This window comes from Actinia tenebrosa, unplaced genomic scaffold, assembly GCF_029948245.1.
Source record: "Actinia tenebrosa isolate PJP-AT-01 unplaced genomic scaffold, QUT_ActTen_1.0 PGA_scaffold0__85_contigs__length_37466705, whole genome shotgun sequence".
Taxonomy (NCBI): Eukaryota; Metazoa; Cnidaria; class Anthozoa; order Actiniaria; family Actiniidae; genus Actinia; species Actinia tenebrosa.
This window is the reverse complement of record NW_028292569.1, coordinates 4,676,104-4,689,469: the sequence shown is the minus strand read 5'-3', so window position 1 is coordinate 4,689,469 and position 13,366 is coordinate 4,676,104. Positions and strand designations below refer to the sequence as shown.

Below are 13,366 nucleotides of genomic sequence, written 5' to 3'. Positions count from 1 at the left end.
TCCCCTAGTGAGCAGTCAGTGAGAAATTCAGGACGCCACTAAGTCGTGGTAATTTGTTCACCTGTTCCGGATATTAATTTTTCTCTCGCCCCAGGGTCTTCGGACAATAGCAGGAAAGGAACCCCAAAAATAAGATTAGCGGATCTATAAAACGTTTCTTCTTTGTCTTTAATCGATTTTGAAATTACTATGTGAAGTCTCGAAAAGGCTCAGGAATTCTCGTGAGAAGCTGGATTTGCCGTAATTTTATAAGCAAAATTCTCGTTCGCTGATTGGCTTATTCTCTCTAGAAAAATATGCTCAGTTGATTGGTTAATTCTCTGGAAAAAATCTCGCTCGTTGATTCGCTGATTCTCTTCCAAAATTCATGCTCAGTGATTGGTTAATTATCTTGACAAAATCTCGCTCGTTGATTCGCTTATTAATTCTCTATGACTTACATTACATATAAAGTAAGCAACGATATATATATATATATATATATAGTAAAGAAAGAAAAACTAACTAGAATAAAATATACTACAATTGAAATATATCTATTGATGTATAAACAAATAAATTAATCATTAATAAGTCAATACATTTTCTACCTATTTTAAATAAAAACCCTTGTCATTCGGAAATTATCTGAATTCTATATCTGAGACTAGCGGAGTAGCGCGCTGCAAAATTTAATATATTCAATGTCGAGCAACGTAGTTTCTTGGAATAAGAAGCATGACAAAAAATGAATAAATGAATAAAAAGTAATAATAATAATAATAATAATAATAATAATAATGATAATAGGAATGTAATTTTTCGTATAGAAAAACATAAAAACACAAATATTCCTTTTTAGCACATATCCTCAGATCGCCCATGACAGACCTCCGACCGAAAACAATCTCTGAATAAGGTATATACCATTGTCAAATTGATTATCGAGGAACGCCGTAATCAAACAACACATACCATATGCCTTCAATTAGTACAAAAACATCAAGATGATTGGAAACAGCTTCGAAAAGTATTTTTCATTGGCTTAGGTGTAGTGAAAATCAATCCAAAGCAATCCATTGTAGAAATAATATGACAGAACTAATCGGACAGAATTTCCGGGATCCTGGACAAAGTAGATTAATTGACGGTGGAAAAATGTGTAGTCAAAATAGATTTTTTAAAAAATCAATCATTTTAAGGATGATCAAGTAAATGAGGGAGTTCTAGACTGTGAGCCGTGAAAGTAGAATCTTCTCGTCAATTTCGCATTAGAAAGTCAGACAAAATTACTTTACTGGCGATAGGTTTTCCGAAAAATAAGAGTCAAAGAAAATAAAGCGCCTTATAAATGATGGAATTACAAGGAAATCCTTGAAATGTCGCGAAATCCCGGGGAGGGGGGGGGGTAACTCTTGCTCGTTTAGGGTATGGATGTGCCGTTGAGCCCTCTGAACCCTGACCCTGTTCCAGAGTAAAAATCGCTGAAATTCATACCCTGTTCCAGAGCAAGATCGTTGAAAACCCTGTTCCAGAGAGGAGAGAGCGTGATTTCATATACCCTGTTCCAGAGCGAGCGCGATTTTATATACCCTGTTCCAGAGTACAATCGCTGAAAACCATGCCCTGTTTGGCGGCACGTACCCGTATAGCGAACATAGGGAAGTACCCCCCCCCCCCCCCCCCCCCGGGCGCGAAATGTCATTAAAATTGAAAATTATTTTCAGGAACTGGTTAAGACACTGTCTACAAGCTCCCATAGCATTGCTCGCTTTATCATTATCAGGTCTTGGGGAATTCAACGAATTATTGAACATCTTAGTCTATTAAATTTACCTTTATTTGGGGTAAACGGGAAACAATAAAGACCTTTAGCGCGACGTTTTTGTTAGCCCCACGAGCCTCAAACTGAAGTTCGTGCGTCCTATTCCGTCAAACTGCACGACATTTAGCAAGGCGTCATAACGAAATTGTTGCTGGAATAGCCGCCATATTGAATTTCAGTGCTCGCTGAATGTTTCTCCGTGTTTGCGGGCGTTTTTCGGGGCCTAATTCCTGGCGGTATACCTGATGCTAAAGGTCTAGCTCTAATATGATAACTAAGAGCGAAAGTGGTTCTGGGTAACATGGTTCAGCACCATTTGTGACGTAATTATGATAATTTTATTATCTTGTAATCCACAGACAAAAAATGTCATATCTCCATAAAGAAGAAATAATCTCACAACGTGCATTAATTTAGCTTCAATTATAATATATCTTACTCTACCACGAAACTAAGTTATTTATAGTTTTCTATTTATAGACGTATTTACATTAGATATGACGTCAGCTCCTCATATTCCTTAAGAGTCATTTCTCCTTTGAGTAGTTTTTCTTTACCTTCAGGGTGTCCTTCAAATTCTACCCAGTTTTTCTGCGCATGCTCAGTGGGAGCAGCTTTCTCAAACTCGAAATATAAAGACCCGGTAGGGAAGGGCTGTCCTACCGGGGTTACGATACCATGCGGAGTTAAGTCTTTTGTTCCAAAATACTCAATAGACGCCTCTTCTGCCACCTTCCCTGATTTATTATTATCCAGCGATTTTGATTGGCTATTAGCGGAGGATTCTGATTGGATATCAGTAATCGAGGTGTCTGATTGGCTATCAGTAGTCGAGACTTCTGATTGGCTATTATTGGATTTCAATGTTGGTAATTGGCTAACGAGATCATCATCATAATTTGTTTCTTGTTCAATATCACACGGACTGCTTGCTCCAAGTTTCCTTCTTCGCGGAACTGAACCTGTTAATTTATTATGGTCTCTGGATAATTTTCCCTTGTCTATATAATTTTTATCCGGTTCTGAGCTCAACTCACGTTCTACTGTGGTGCGAGGATTTGAATTGATGCAACTTTCAGTTTTTAACGACATTTTTCTAGCGGATCCATCATCGACGTTCCTTCCTACATCAGAGAGCTGCTTTTGTGGTGGAGAACCCATACGGTTCGAGAGCTCTTCTTGATTTTCAGACTCTGTTGAAGCTTGACACCAATGTTTATCGGTTCTTTCCGAGGACTCTTTCCTCCTTGGCGCTTCATTCAAATCCTCTTCATCGCTTACCGCATATAACCGCGACCTCGAATCATGCAGATGCTCCACCATTTTTTGTATCCATTCCTCTGCCGCAAAACTGTAGTACTTCTCGTTTTCTTCTTCCTCCAAATAACTCCTTCTATTGAGATAATCCTGCTCCAACAGCCTCAAGTCTACTTCAGAAGTGGCCACTCCGTGAGGAACAGAATTTGATCTTCTCTTTCGTTGGACATGCGCAGTTCCAGCGTCATCCTCTGTTGTCAAACCCGAGCCAATTAAGGAAAGACTCTGTTCTTTAGTTTTCGAGTGACCATAGTTGTTCTTGCGACATTCACCGGACGCACGAGAGTTTTTGTTTTCATATTCAAACATGAAGGAAGCCGGGTACCCGGGACTATCGGGACGACCCGCAAGGTCCGTAAAGTCGGGTATCCGGGGAAGGTATTCTGCCGTAGGTCGTGTTTCGGGGATTTCGCAGACAAATCCCTTGGATGTGTTACTTTTGTAGCTCAAGAGACCTACTGGGTTAGTCTTTTGTCTGTTTTTGTATCGATGTAACTTGACGTCGTATATCGGTAGTGAGGGTTCTACTTTGCTGCACGTGAACCAGAATATGCAGCAGTTCTGTGAATGAGGTATGAGAAAATATCAACCAAATAAGAAAAAATAATGGATGAATGGAAGAGGGAGGGAGGGAGGGATGGAGGGATGAAGGGTTGGAGGGATGGAGGGATGGAGGGATGGAGGGATGGAGGGATGGAGGGATGAAGGGATGGAGGGAGGGAGGGAGGGAGGGAGTTGTGGAGGAAGGGAGGGAGGGAGGAAGAGATTGAGAGATGGAGGGAGGGAAGGAGGGGTGGATGAAAGGAGGGAGGGAGGGATGGATGAATGGATGGACTGATGGACTGGCCTTGAGCCTAATAGTCAACTCACGTACCTTCTTTTTCAAGATTCTCTTGGCTGCTACACAAGACAAGATTGCAGCAAGGATAAATGGTAACATGAGAACAGCTGTACTACAAAGTGCCACGGTACCAATATATCTGTCACAGTGATCTGAAGACAACACAAGTTAGTAAGTAATAGTTCTAGATTAAAGAAGCGACTGCGAATGCGTAGGATTAATTCCTCCTGTTCTTTTTAAATACACTTATTTAAAAGCAAATTAATTTTCAAGCTGGAAACATTTTGGGAAAATTTTTGTTTTTATTGTTTGAATAACGAGGACCATACCTCCAGACCGAGTGTTGATCGTAGTATGGCCGCGAAGCATTTATACAGTTATGCCTTAGATTTCGGCGCAAACACTGTTATCGAGTGCCGGGAGGAATAGACCTCTTCGGCTCTGACGTAATGTTTTCCCATTTCAGACCACATGTCATTCCCTAGAGTATCATTTCTTTGATTAAGGTTTCCGCTCGGTTGCACATGAGAAGACACATGAATATGGATACAGCTTAAACAAAGAATCTTATTCTCAAGGGAATGACACGTGGTCTGAAATGGGAAAACATTACCCCAAGCCGAAGAGGTCTATTACAGACTCATTAAGTTAGTCGGCCGAAGGCTAGAGGAGAGTCTAGTCATCCTCTCACGGATCGTGGATTACTAACCCCTTGCTATGACAAGCAAAGCCTGATTCAGATATCTAGTTACCTCATACATGCAAAATCAACACAATCTTAAAAAAAACCCAAAGAGAATAGGGTCTGGGAACAAGAATGTTATCACGTGATACTCACTTTGAACTTTTGGCTCGTTCATGCATTGTTCCCTGTATATCGGAAGTGATGGCAGCTCTTTCCCCATGAATCTGTAGTTCATGTGTATTGATAGCATGCTGATAATCACACAACAAATACCATAACCGGTCACCTGATACAAAAATGTACCAACTGAAATTAGTGCCCAGGTTCCTCGCATACTTAGACATCCACGTGACGTACAATCTATACTTACGAGCCAGCCTTTCTTGCACAATCCTGATGCTAGGCCCAGGAAACCAGCTAACATCATCTGGAAGTAACGGAATCAATGATTATTGTTCACGATAGGGAGTTTTATACATGTATCAAAAGTTTCGTCTGTCGGTCGGTCTGTCTGTCTGTCACTATCTATCTGTCTGTCTGTCTGTCTATCTGTCTGTCTGTCTGTGTCCGTCCGTCTGTCGGTTGGTCTGTCTGTCTGTGTCCGTCCGTCTGTCGGTCGGTCTAGTTTCTGTCTGTCACTATCGGTCTGTGTGTCTGTGTATCTGTGTGTCTATCTGTTATACATGCATCAAGAGTTCAGCGCTACTGCTTTAAGCGCATGCTCAAGGGGTCAAAAAGTGCAATCATGGGTCGTACAAATTACAATATTCTGGTATATTTGATTTGGAATTAGCTTAACACTACTTGCTTTTGGATATTCAATGAAAATTGTGCATGATAAGAAAAATACAATTAAAATATATCATCCAATGCATTGACCCCTTGAACATGCGCTAAGAGCAGTAGCGCGTTACAACACTAGACCGACCGACAGACGGACGGACACAGACAGAAAGACAGACAGATCGACCGACTGACAGACGCACGGACACAGACAGACAGACAGACACTTTCCAGCACAAAAAGAACCAGAAACACACTCAAGTGTTAGTACGTGACGAAACGAAGGTCATCCCCGTCACTAATTCGCATCTTAAACCCACGCCAAGACTATACCACGTACCGGAACAAAACAGTTTCCGCGGGGAAATAAACTAAATAGCCGGAAGCATCACGCACGGGAAGGAGACTGGGTTCATGATAGGTTTTGCTATAATTAGGTACGAATGAAACTGAAGGGCTGGCTTAGTTTCGAAAGAAATGTTCAAGCGCCTCGTAGTTTTGGAAAATGTTATTATTTTTATCAATAAATCAAGAGAATTAAAAATAGCGAGTGATTTTGCCGAATCAACTACAAGCCTAGTCACAAGCTTTGACCTCGCCAAGATAAATATTTCATTCAATGTCAGTGATTTAACACTTAGATTTAAGAAAACAATGCTTACATCATTTATAAAGGATTTTCTTTCATTATAGAATGCAAGAATAACAATTATTAAAGTCCAAAAATCGTGTCACAAGTGATTTCGAAAATCCTTAAAAGGAAATGATCTCTTTATTTCACAATTATATTTTTTTCATTTTTATTTTCTGACTTTTACTAAATTTTTTTTCTTTTTTTTGTATATTGCAACAAAATCTTACTTTTTCTTTGCAATAAGTCTTAGTAAACTTTTAAGCATTTTTAAGCATTTTATTTATGTAACCATTATCGCTATTGAATTTTCAATTATTTTAGTGAATAATCATGAGTCGTTTCACGCTTCGTTACAATCGCGCGTTAGCAGGAAAGAAAACATACTGGTTATATATGCATGTAAAAGCTATCTCTTCCAAGAACTTCAACAATGGATTTTGATCTAAAACATATGATTAATAACTTCTGAAGGCGTGAGTTTTGAATTAGAAAAAAAACTTATAATTTTACGTTTTGTCGTTTTTGCCAATAGGAGCATTTATGCTTGGATACTTTTGTCTCGATTTTACAATAAAAGAAAATAGAAAATAAGTTCTAATATAAATACGTAGCATAAAATTATAGTTGTCTCAACAAAAGGTTTCCCTATTTCATTATCAAACCATGTGCTTTTATATTTCCTGCCATAGTAATTTACCAAAATAGAATCAAACCGCCTAGCTTTTTTCCTCATCGCTAATTCTGCTTAAGTTCATGACCATACCGAGCACCTAAATAATATTGGTAAAAGAACGCTATGAGAAACCACAAACTCACCGGTATGCCGGCAAAAACTGGTGTAACATCTGTCTTTTCAGCGAATTCTATTAGCTTCATCCCAAAACCAAAACTTGCAGCTCCCAAAACGAGTAAAATAGATCCTGTAAAACAGACGAGCCGCCATACACACTTCTGACTCAACGAATAACTTTTTAAACGACACATCACAGTATGAATTCCTTTTCTTCGCAGTAAAATAACTTCTTCTCTCTTATCGATGATCGTCTAAGAGTTTTTGATCCTTATTTTGTTATTTGTCTAGATTGTGACAACGAGGGCTAACTTCGATTGTATTCCGGGGTTTTCTTTGAATTCTGACGTCACGTTGTTCGCATATATATTTTGCATATGACGTTATGGGGTGCGCGTATTGACGAGTTAGACAGCACGATCGTGGAATCAAGGTCACATGTCACGCAAAGAGGTAGACGTCTATCCGGAATTATACTGTAAATAGAAAATTTAAAGCATCTCGTTTACGGCTAAGGAAATTTTTAAAGGTGAAAACAATAGCAAGAAGTTGTAGATAAACAAAAAATAAATAATTATTTTCTTTGTGAGAAGGTTTGCAAAAGGTAAAGTGAAATTCCGAAAAGCGATAAAAACATGGTCATCAATATTTTTGCCGTTTGCGGGAAGAAAAAACGTGAAACAATCTGTCTAAGGAGCTTCCGAACAGTTCCGCCGTACAACGTCACAAGAATTTACGAGCGTTTTGGAATTGAAAAGAAAAGGAAGAGGGAAGGAAAACCCAAGAAATGAAATGGGAAAAATCTAAAAATTGGTGACAAACAAAATAGGAAAGAAATGAAATGGGAAAAATAGCATAGCAAAATGTTTTGGTACAATTTTTAAAATAAACTTTTTTATGGATCGATAAAATACACTTAAATGTTGCTAGTATCCTGTCATTAGAAGGACTTGATAGATTTGCATGGTATTTCTGATTGGTCCAAAATGAAAGTCATGTGACAGTCATGGCCTCAAACGAAATGCAACTTGGCCAAGTTGTTGATTTAACACATTTTCATAGGCTATCATTTCAAGAAATTTGATTGGATGGTTTCTGTTTTGTAGGATTTTGATTGGATCTGAGAGAAAACCATTATATCTCCCACATGCAGGGGGATTGGAATTTCCAAGGGGTGAGGAGGGTCTGAGGAGGGTATATTGTGTAGAACAAGAAAATATCCACAGCCTTCCTAGTGAAGGGAAGGGTCTACTTTAAGAATATAAAGCTTTTCTTAAAGTGTCTCCTAACTCAATATTTTCAGTATTGGTTCTACATGAAGTGAATAGTCGAATTGTAAATATTTTTATATGATTTTAGCCATGCATTGTTGAAAATTAGAAGTACAAACTAAAATTTTTCTTTTCCATATCTCAGAATCTTTTTTGTTCCATTTTTTTGTTTTGTCTTATAATTTAAGAACGATTATTTGTTTCATGTTGTTTTTAAAATGTCAACATATTGTATTGATTCTCATTTGTATTCTTTTTTATTTGAGTTTTATTCAAGACCTGTTTTGAGATTCATTATTTGTACTAGCACTATCGTTGCAAGTAAAGAATGAATGTGTCATGTATGATTTATTTTCCGGCTCGTCTAAAACTTCCTTTGCTTGGCTAATATCATTATGTATAGCATCTATAAGGTCCTCTGCAAACAAAAAAAACAACAAAAAACAAAAAAATATCTTAATATAATTCAATAATAATGATAAAAATAATGGGATTTAAAAGTGGTTGCACAGTGGCTTCTTCTACTAAACTCCTTTAGTTGATTGTTATGTAGGTGGGAAAATATTTGGAGAAGCTGGAGAAAAGCCTTGAAGCACAAGTTATCAAACTCATTAATAATGCACGAGGAATATACAACAGAAATCACGACTGTGAAGAGTTTTGTAAATCAGATAGAGAACTGTGTTCATTTGCATAAACTTTAACTTGGATTTTCTTGGCCAGATTCACTTTAATTTTGAAAATTTTATTGAAACACAAAGGAACTAACCTAGACATTTGATAAGCAATATACAGTATTCGTGTCCTGGTTGTATCCAATATACCTTACTTCCCAACCTTAATTCATATCATTAGGGAAGCACGGGTGGTGTACACTGCTAATGCCCCGCCTCTCACCAATGCGACCCGGGTTCAAGCCCTGCCGGTTTCCATGTCATATGTTATTCCATCTGGATTTTCCATCATATGTGAGTAGAGTTGTTTCAATGTTGGTTCTCTCCTAAGCTATGAGGGTTTTTCCTCCAGTTTTCCTCCCTCCATAAAAATCAACTTCTAAATCCCTATTTCATCGTGGAGTGAGTAAGAAGAATAGGTATAAGTATTTCAATTTTGATATATACTTACGTAATGATGGATATGATTTTTCAGGCCGCAGGTGACCAGTTATAACAACACTTAATTGTGACCCATAAAAATCATTCTCAAAGGCATGAATGATATGTGTCTCCTAAAGAATCATGAAAAAGCTATACTTGTAATCACATATTATAATATATAAATATATATTTCAATATTGGTTAATTCAATTATTAGTTTGGGTTTCAAGTTAAACTGTATTCAGTTTTTTCTGTGCTTTTCTAACATAACAAATTCCAATTCAATATTTGTGAGTTAGCCATGCCCTAACTTAGATAAGCCCAGAGGTTATTACAGGGTTCGATCTGTGCATTAGCCATGCCCTGACTTAGATCAGCCCAGAGGTTATTACAGGGTTCAATCTGTGCATTAGCCATGCCCTGACTTAGATCAGCCCAGAGGTTGTTTCAGGGTTCGATCTGTAGGTTAGCCATGCCCTGACTTAGATAAGCCCAGAGGTTGTTTCAGGGTTTGATCTGTGAGTTAGCCATGCCCTGACTTAGATCAGCCCAGAGGGTGTTTCAGGGTTCGATCTGTGAGTTAGCCATGCCCTGACTTAGATCAACCACAAGGTTGTTTCAGGGAATCCATTTAATTTGAAGGTTTCATCTTACCATAGATTTTTTGTTGTTTTTATAGTATGGATTCCAGCCTACACTCATCACCATCTTATACACCTCACCACCATCAACCTTGGCCCATCCACAATAAATACCAGTGTTTATCAGACTAGAATACTTTTCCACAACTTCTTCTGGGTAATTAGCTAAAAAAAGAGCAAATAATTCAACATTTGAAAGGATCATGGTCAAGGAGGGCCAATATATTTTAGAAGTGAAGTTCCAGAAAATATCTATATCTCCCCAAGGAGGGGGATTGGAATTTCCAAGGGGTGTGGAAGGGTCGGAATAGGGTATATGTGTAGTTACTATTAGAATATCCAACCAGCACAAATGCAAGGTCCACAAAAACCATGTACTGATATATGTTTCAAGAGCAATGAAATATGATCAATTATATAATATATAGTATCCATGTTGTTAGTACGAAACAATAGGAATGTTCTCCTTTGGAAAATAAAATCTTTTGTCATGTAAAAATATGACATTATCTCTGCCTCCTGCCCGACAACGTTGCTGCCACGAAACCATTTGATATAATGAGAGAAATGTGTGATACGAATCAAGTGTAGTGCTTGAACATTGCTTGGAAATGTTCAAAATAGAAAATATAAAATATTTGAAATAATCTAATACGAAGTAAATAAAATTAACAAAGTTGACATAATTATTAAATTTCGCAATTTTCTGACAATAAGCAATCAAGCGAAGCTAATGACATAACATAAAATTCTCGTCGAAAAAAATATCCAACTCGCGTAGTAAATAATATTAAATTTACGTTTGTATTTAAATATAAAATATAAGCGAAATAATACAATGTTTATAATTTTTAAATATATCTAAGGACATCCAGTATCAATATTTTACTAAAGTTTAAGAAGATTTTTCGTAAGTTAGTATAGAGTCACCTTTTACAAACGAGTAAAGGTCATTGTTATTCACTAAAACGTAAAAATACTACAGACGATCGCTAAAATTTAGACGGATTTTGTTACCTGTAGGTATTCCAAGTTCTTTGCTACCTCTACCGAAGCCTTTAACGACAATTCCTCGGACAAAAATGGGTAAATTTTTCAATAATTCTTGAGGCATTTTATTGTGACTGTCTTTGGCCAAAAATATTGAAAGCTTGAGGAGATACCGCTGTACGCAAGGAGTGGTGGCTCAATAGAGCGATTCTATAGTTTTGGTTTGTCTGTCTGTCTGGCTTTTCGTGCGTTCGTTCGTTCGTTCATTTTTTCTTTCTTCTTGGGAGGGGGGAGGGAGGTAGGGAGGGAGGTGAGGGAGCAGGAGGGATGGAGGGAGGAGGGAGGGAGGAAGGGAAGCGGGAGGGAAGGAGGAGGAGGGAGGAGGGAGGGCGGGAGGAGGGGAGGGGGGAGGGAGGGAGGGAGGAGGGAGGGAGGGAGGGGGGAGGGGAGTGAGGGCTTCGGAGGAGGGTGAAGTGAGTGAGGGATGCGGAGGAGGGAGGGAGGGCTGTATGTTCTTTGGCGTTCTTTCTTTCTGTCTTTCTTTCTTTCTTTCTTTCTTCTTTCTTCTTCTTTCTTTCTTTCTTTCTTCTTTCTTCTTCTTTCTTTTTTCTTCTTTCCTTCTTTCCTTCGTTCTTTCTTTCGTTCTTCCTTTCTTTCTTTCCTTCTTTCTTTCCTTCTTTCTTTCTTTCTTCATTTCTTTCTTCATTTCTTTCTCTCATTCATTCATTCATTCATTCATTCATTCGTTTCATTCATTCATTCATTCATTCATTCATTCATTCATTCATTCATTCATTCGTTTCATTCATTCGTTTCATTCATTCATTCATCAGGTCATTTGGTCAATACTTATTCACTTATGAAATTGAACTAAATAATCCATTTTTTCATTCATATTCTTTTTTATTTTTTCGAACTTTATCTAAATTCTTGTCAAGTAACAAAAAGAGAAGAGTATAGTCAGATATCATGTAATCCCTCCACTAGTTAGTCGTTAGGGCAGCAGAAGTCCATCACAAAATCTTTATTGTTCTATTGTTGAATCAATAATTGAAATTTTCAATGCAAAATTGGAATGAGTATTTAGAATTCTACAACTTTGGCCTTTTATATTAAGTGAGACTAGATGTCACTAGACACTGCATGGGATTCGATTGATAAACTCACCACTCCACTTCGGCTCCCAAATTTCAAAGTTTTTGTTTTAGATTATAGCAACAATTTTAAGGTAGATCGGTGAACCGAACTTTGATTAAAAATATGATATGGAATTGTTGTAATGAACTGTTCTCTAGAAGCTTATTCAGAAACTTCACATGAAATGCATGTTTACACAAAGATGGAGTTTCCCTTGGTCTCCTGCCAAGGCTTGTTTAATTTCCGCACCTGATTCTTCGTGATAACCTTATAACTTGTTTACTGTTGTCTTATCTTGTTCCAGAAAAAAATGGCCGAATCTACTATTATACATACACGTACTTGAGCAATCAACTAAAATCCTTACTACTACACCGCGTCAAATCCCGGCTATATTTCGTTCGTGCAACTTTGCCATATATCTCATTTATATGTTTGCCTCAAGAGCAAAAGCTAATAAAGCCGAGCTTACAAGCTATCTTTTACTGCATATTAATACGCGAAACGAGTGCAAAAAACGGATATAAAATTATTCAATGACAAAAAAAGAAAGATATGTCCTAAAAGAAGTAAATACGTATTGTTGATATACATATATATCTTCAAATATCTAACCAGTAGGTATTCCAAGTTCTTTCCCTCCTCTTCCCATGCCATAATTCACGTTTCCTCGGATGAAAATGGGTAGATTTTTCGAATGTTCACAGTTTTTCGACTCGTTTTTGTATATTGAGGAAAGGATACTTTCATCCATCTTTTCCGGCAGATGTTTGGTCGGTAGGTCGATGAGTAAATATGAGATTTGAAGTGTTTTCTTTTAAAGTGATGTGCTGGTAGCCTGCGGAGGTTAACATGACAATCACGGCGTAGCGGAGAATTAATCAGAAATGAAGTAAATGGCAAAGGCCACGGCTACTAAAAATAGATATGGAAAAGCTTTATGGGATCGAAATGTGGACAAACATTGCAAATAAAGGCTTTTTGCAAAAAAAAGAAGAATATCAGTCTTTAAAAATTGACTGACCGACTGACCGACTGACCGACTGACCGACTGACCGACTGACCGACTGACCGACTGACCGACTGACCGACTGACCGACTGACCGACTGACCGACTGACCGACTGACCGACTGACCGACTGACCGACTGACCGACTGACCGACTGACCGACTGACCGACTGACCGACTGACTGACCACAGGGAGCCCAATTTAGATTAAAGTGAATGGTGAAAATAAAATGGTATCTGATGCTGATCTCAGAGTATATATACATAAGATCAACCTAATCAGATACCATAGGAAAATTATATAGGAAAACAAAGGCGCGCGCGAAAAAAACGTTCTACTGCATTTTTTATTGATTTTTTTACTCTT

The 13,366-nt window shown here is 37.9% G+C and overlaps 2 protein-coding genes across 3 annotated transcripts; both read right to left on the bottom strand.

Moving 5' to 3' along the window:
- Positions 1 to 1,797: 1,797 nt before the first annotated feature.
- On the bottom strand, positions 1,798 to 7,191 carry LOC116303041 (uncharacterized). The gene is made up of 5 exons (XM_031712483.2): positions 6,881 to 7,191; positions 5,018 to 5,074; positions 4,801 to 4,933; positions 3,996 to 4,114; positions 1,798 to 3,682 (listed from the first exon to the last, which is right to left on the bottom strand). Exons 1-5 carry the CDS (start codon positions 7,046 to 7,048, stop codon positions 2,291 to 2,293), a joined length of 1,869 nt encoding a protein of 622 aa, XP_031568343.2. The 5' UTR covers positions 7,049 to 7,191; the 3' UTR covers positions 1,798 to 2,290.
- A 529-nt stretch (positions 7,192 to 7,720) lies between these two features.
- Positions 7,721 to 12,871, bottom strand: LOC116303042 (riboflavin kinase). Of its 2 annotated transcripts, none has more exons than XM_031712485.2 (4): positions 12,606 to 12,871; positions 9,877 to 10,028; positions 9,251 to 9,353; positions 7,721 to 8,543 (listed from the first exon to the last, which is right to left on the bottom strand). In XM_031712485.2, the coding sequence occupies exons 1-4, from the start codon at positions 12,742 to 12,744 to the stop codon at positions 8,398 to 8,400; spliced, it is 540 nt and encodes a 179-aa protein (XP_031568345.2). In that variant the 5' UTR covers positions 12,745 to 12,871; the 3' UTR covers positions 7,721 to 8,397. The 2 variants fall into 2 exon arrangements, with proteins under 2 accessions (XP_031568345.2, XP_031568346.2); XM_031712486.2 differs by lacking the exon at positions 12,606 to 12,871 and adding an exon at positions 10,881 to 11,033.
- Between the last annotated feature and the right edge of the window lie 495 nt (positions 12,872 to 13,366).

Bases quoted from the DNA above. Each gene is read 5' to 3' on its own strand.
- LOC116303041 (XM_031712483.2), bottom strand. From the start codon at position 7,048: ATGTGTCGTTTAAAAAGTTATTCGTTGAGTCAGAAGTGTGTATGGCGG. The intron at 5,075-6,880 runs GTGAGTTTGTGG...CGTTACTTCCAG, and splicing joins CAGTTTTTGCCGGCATACCG to ATGATGTTAGCTGGTTTCCT. The intron at 3,683-3,995 runs GTACGTGAGTTG...CCTCATTCACAG, and splicing joins AGAGAATCTTGAAAAAGAAG to AACTGCTGCATATTCTGGTT.
- LOC116303042 (XM_031712485.2), bottom strand. From the start codon at position 12,744: ATGGATGAAAGTATCCTTTCCTCAATATACAAAAACGAGTCGAAAAAC. The intron at 10,029-12,605 runs GTTAGATATTTG...CTCTTTTTTTAG, and splicing joins AGAACTTGGAATACCTACTG to CTAATTACCCAGAAGAAGTT. The intron at 8,544-9,250 runs GTAAGTATATAT...TTTTGTTTGCAG, and splicing joins AAAATCATATCCATCATTAC to AGGACCTTATAGATGCTATA.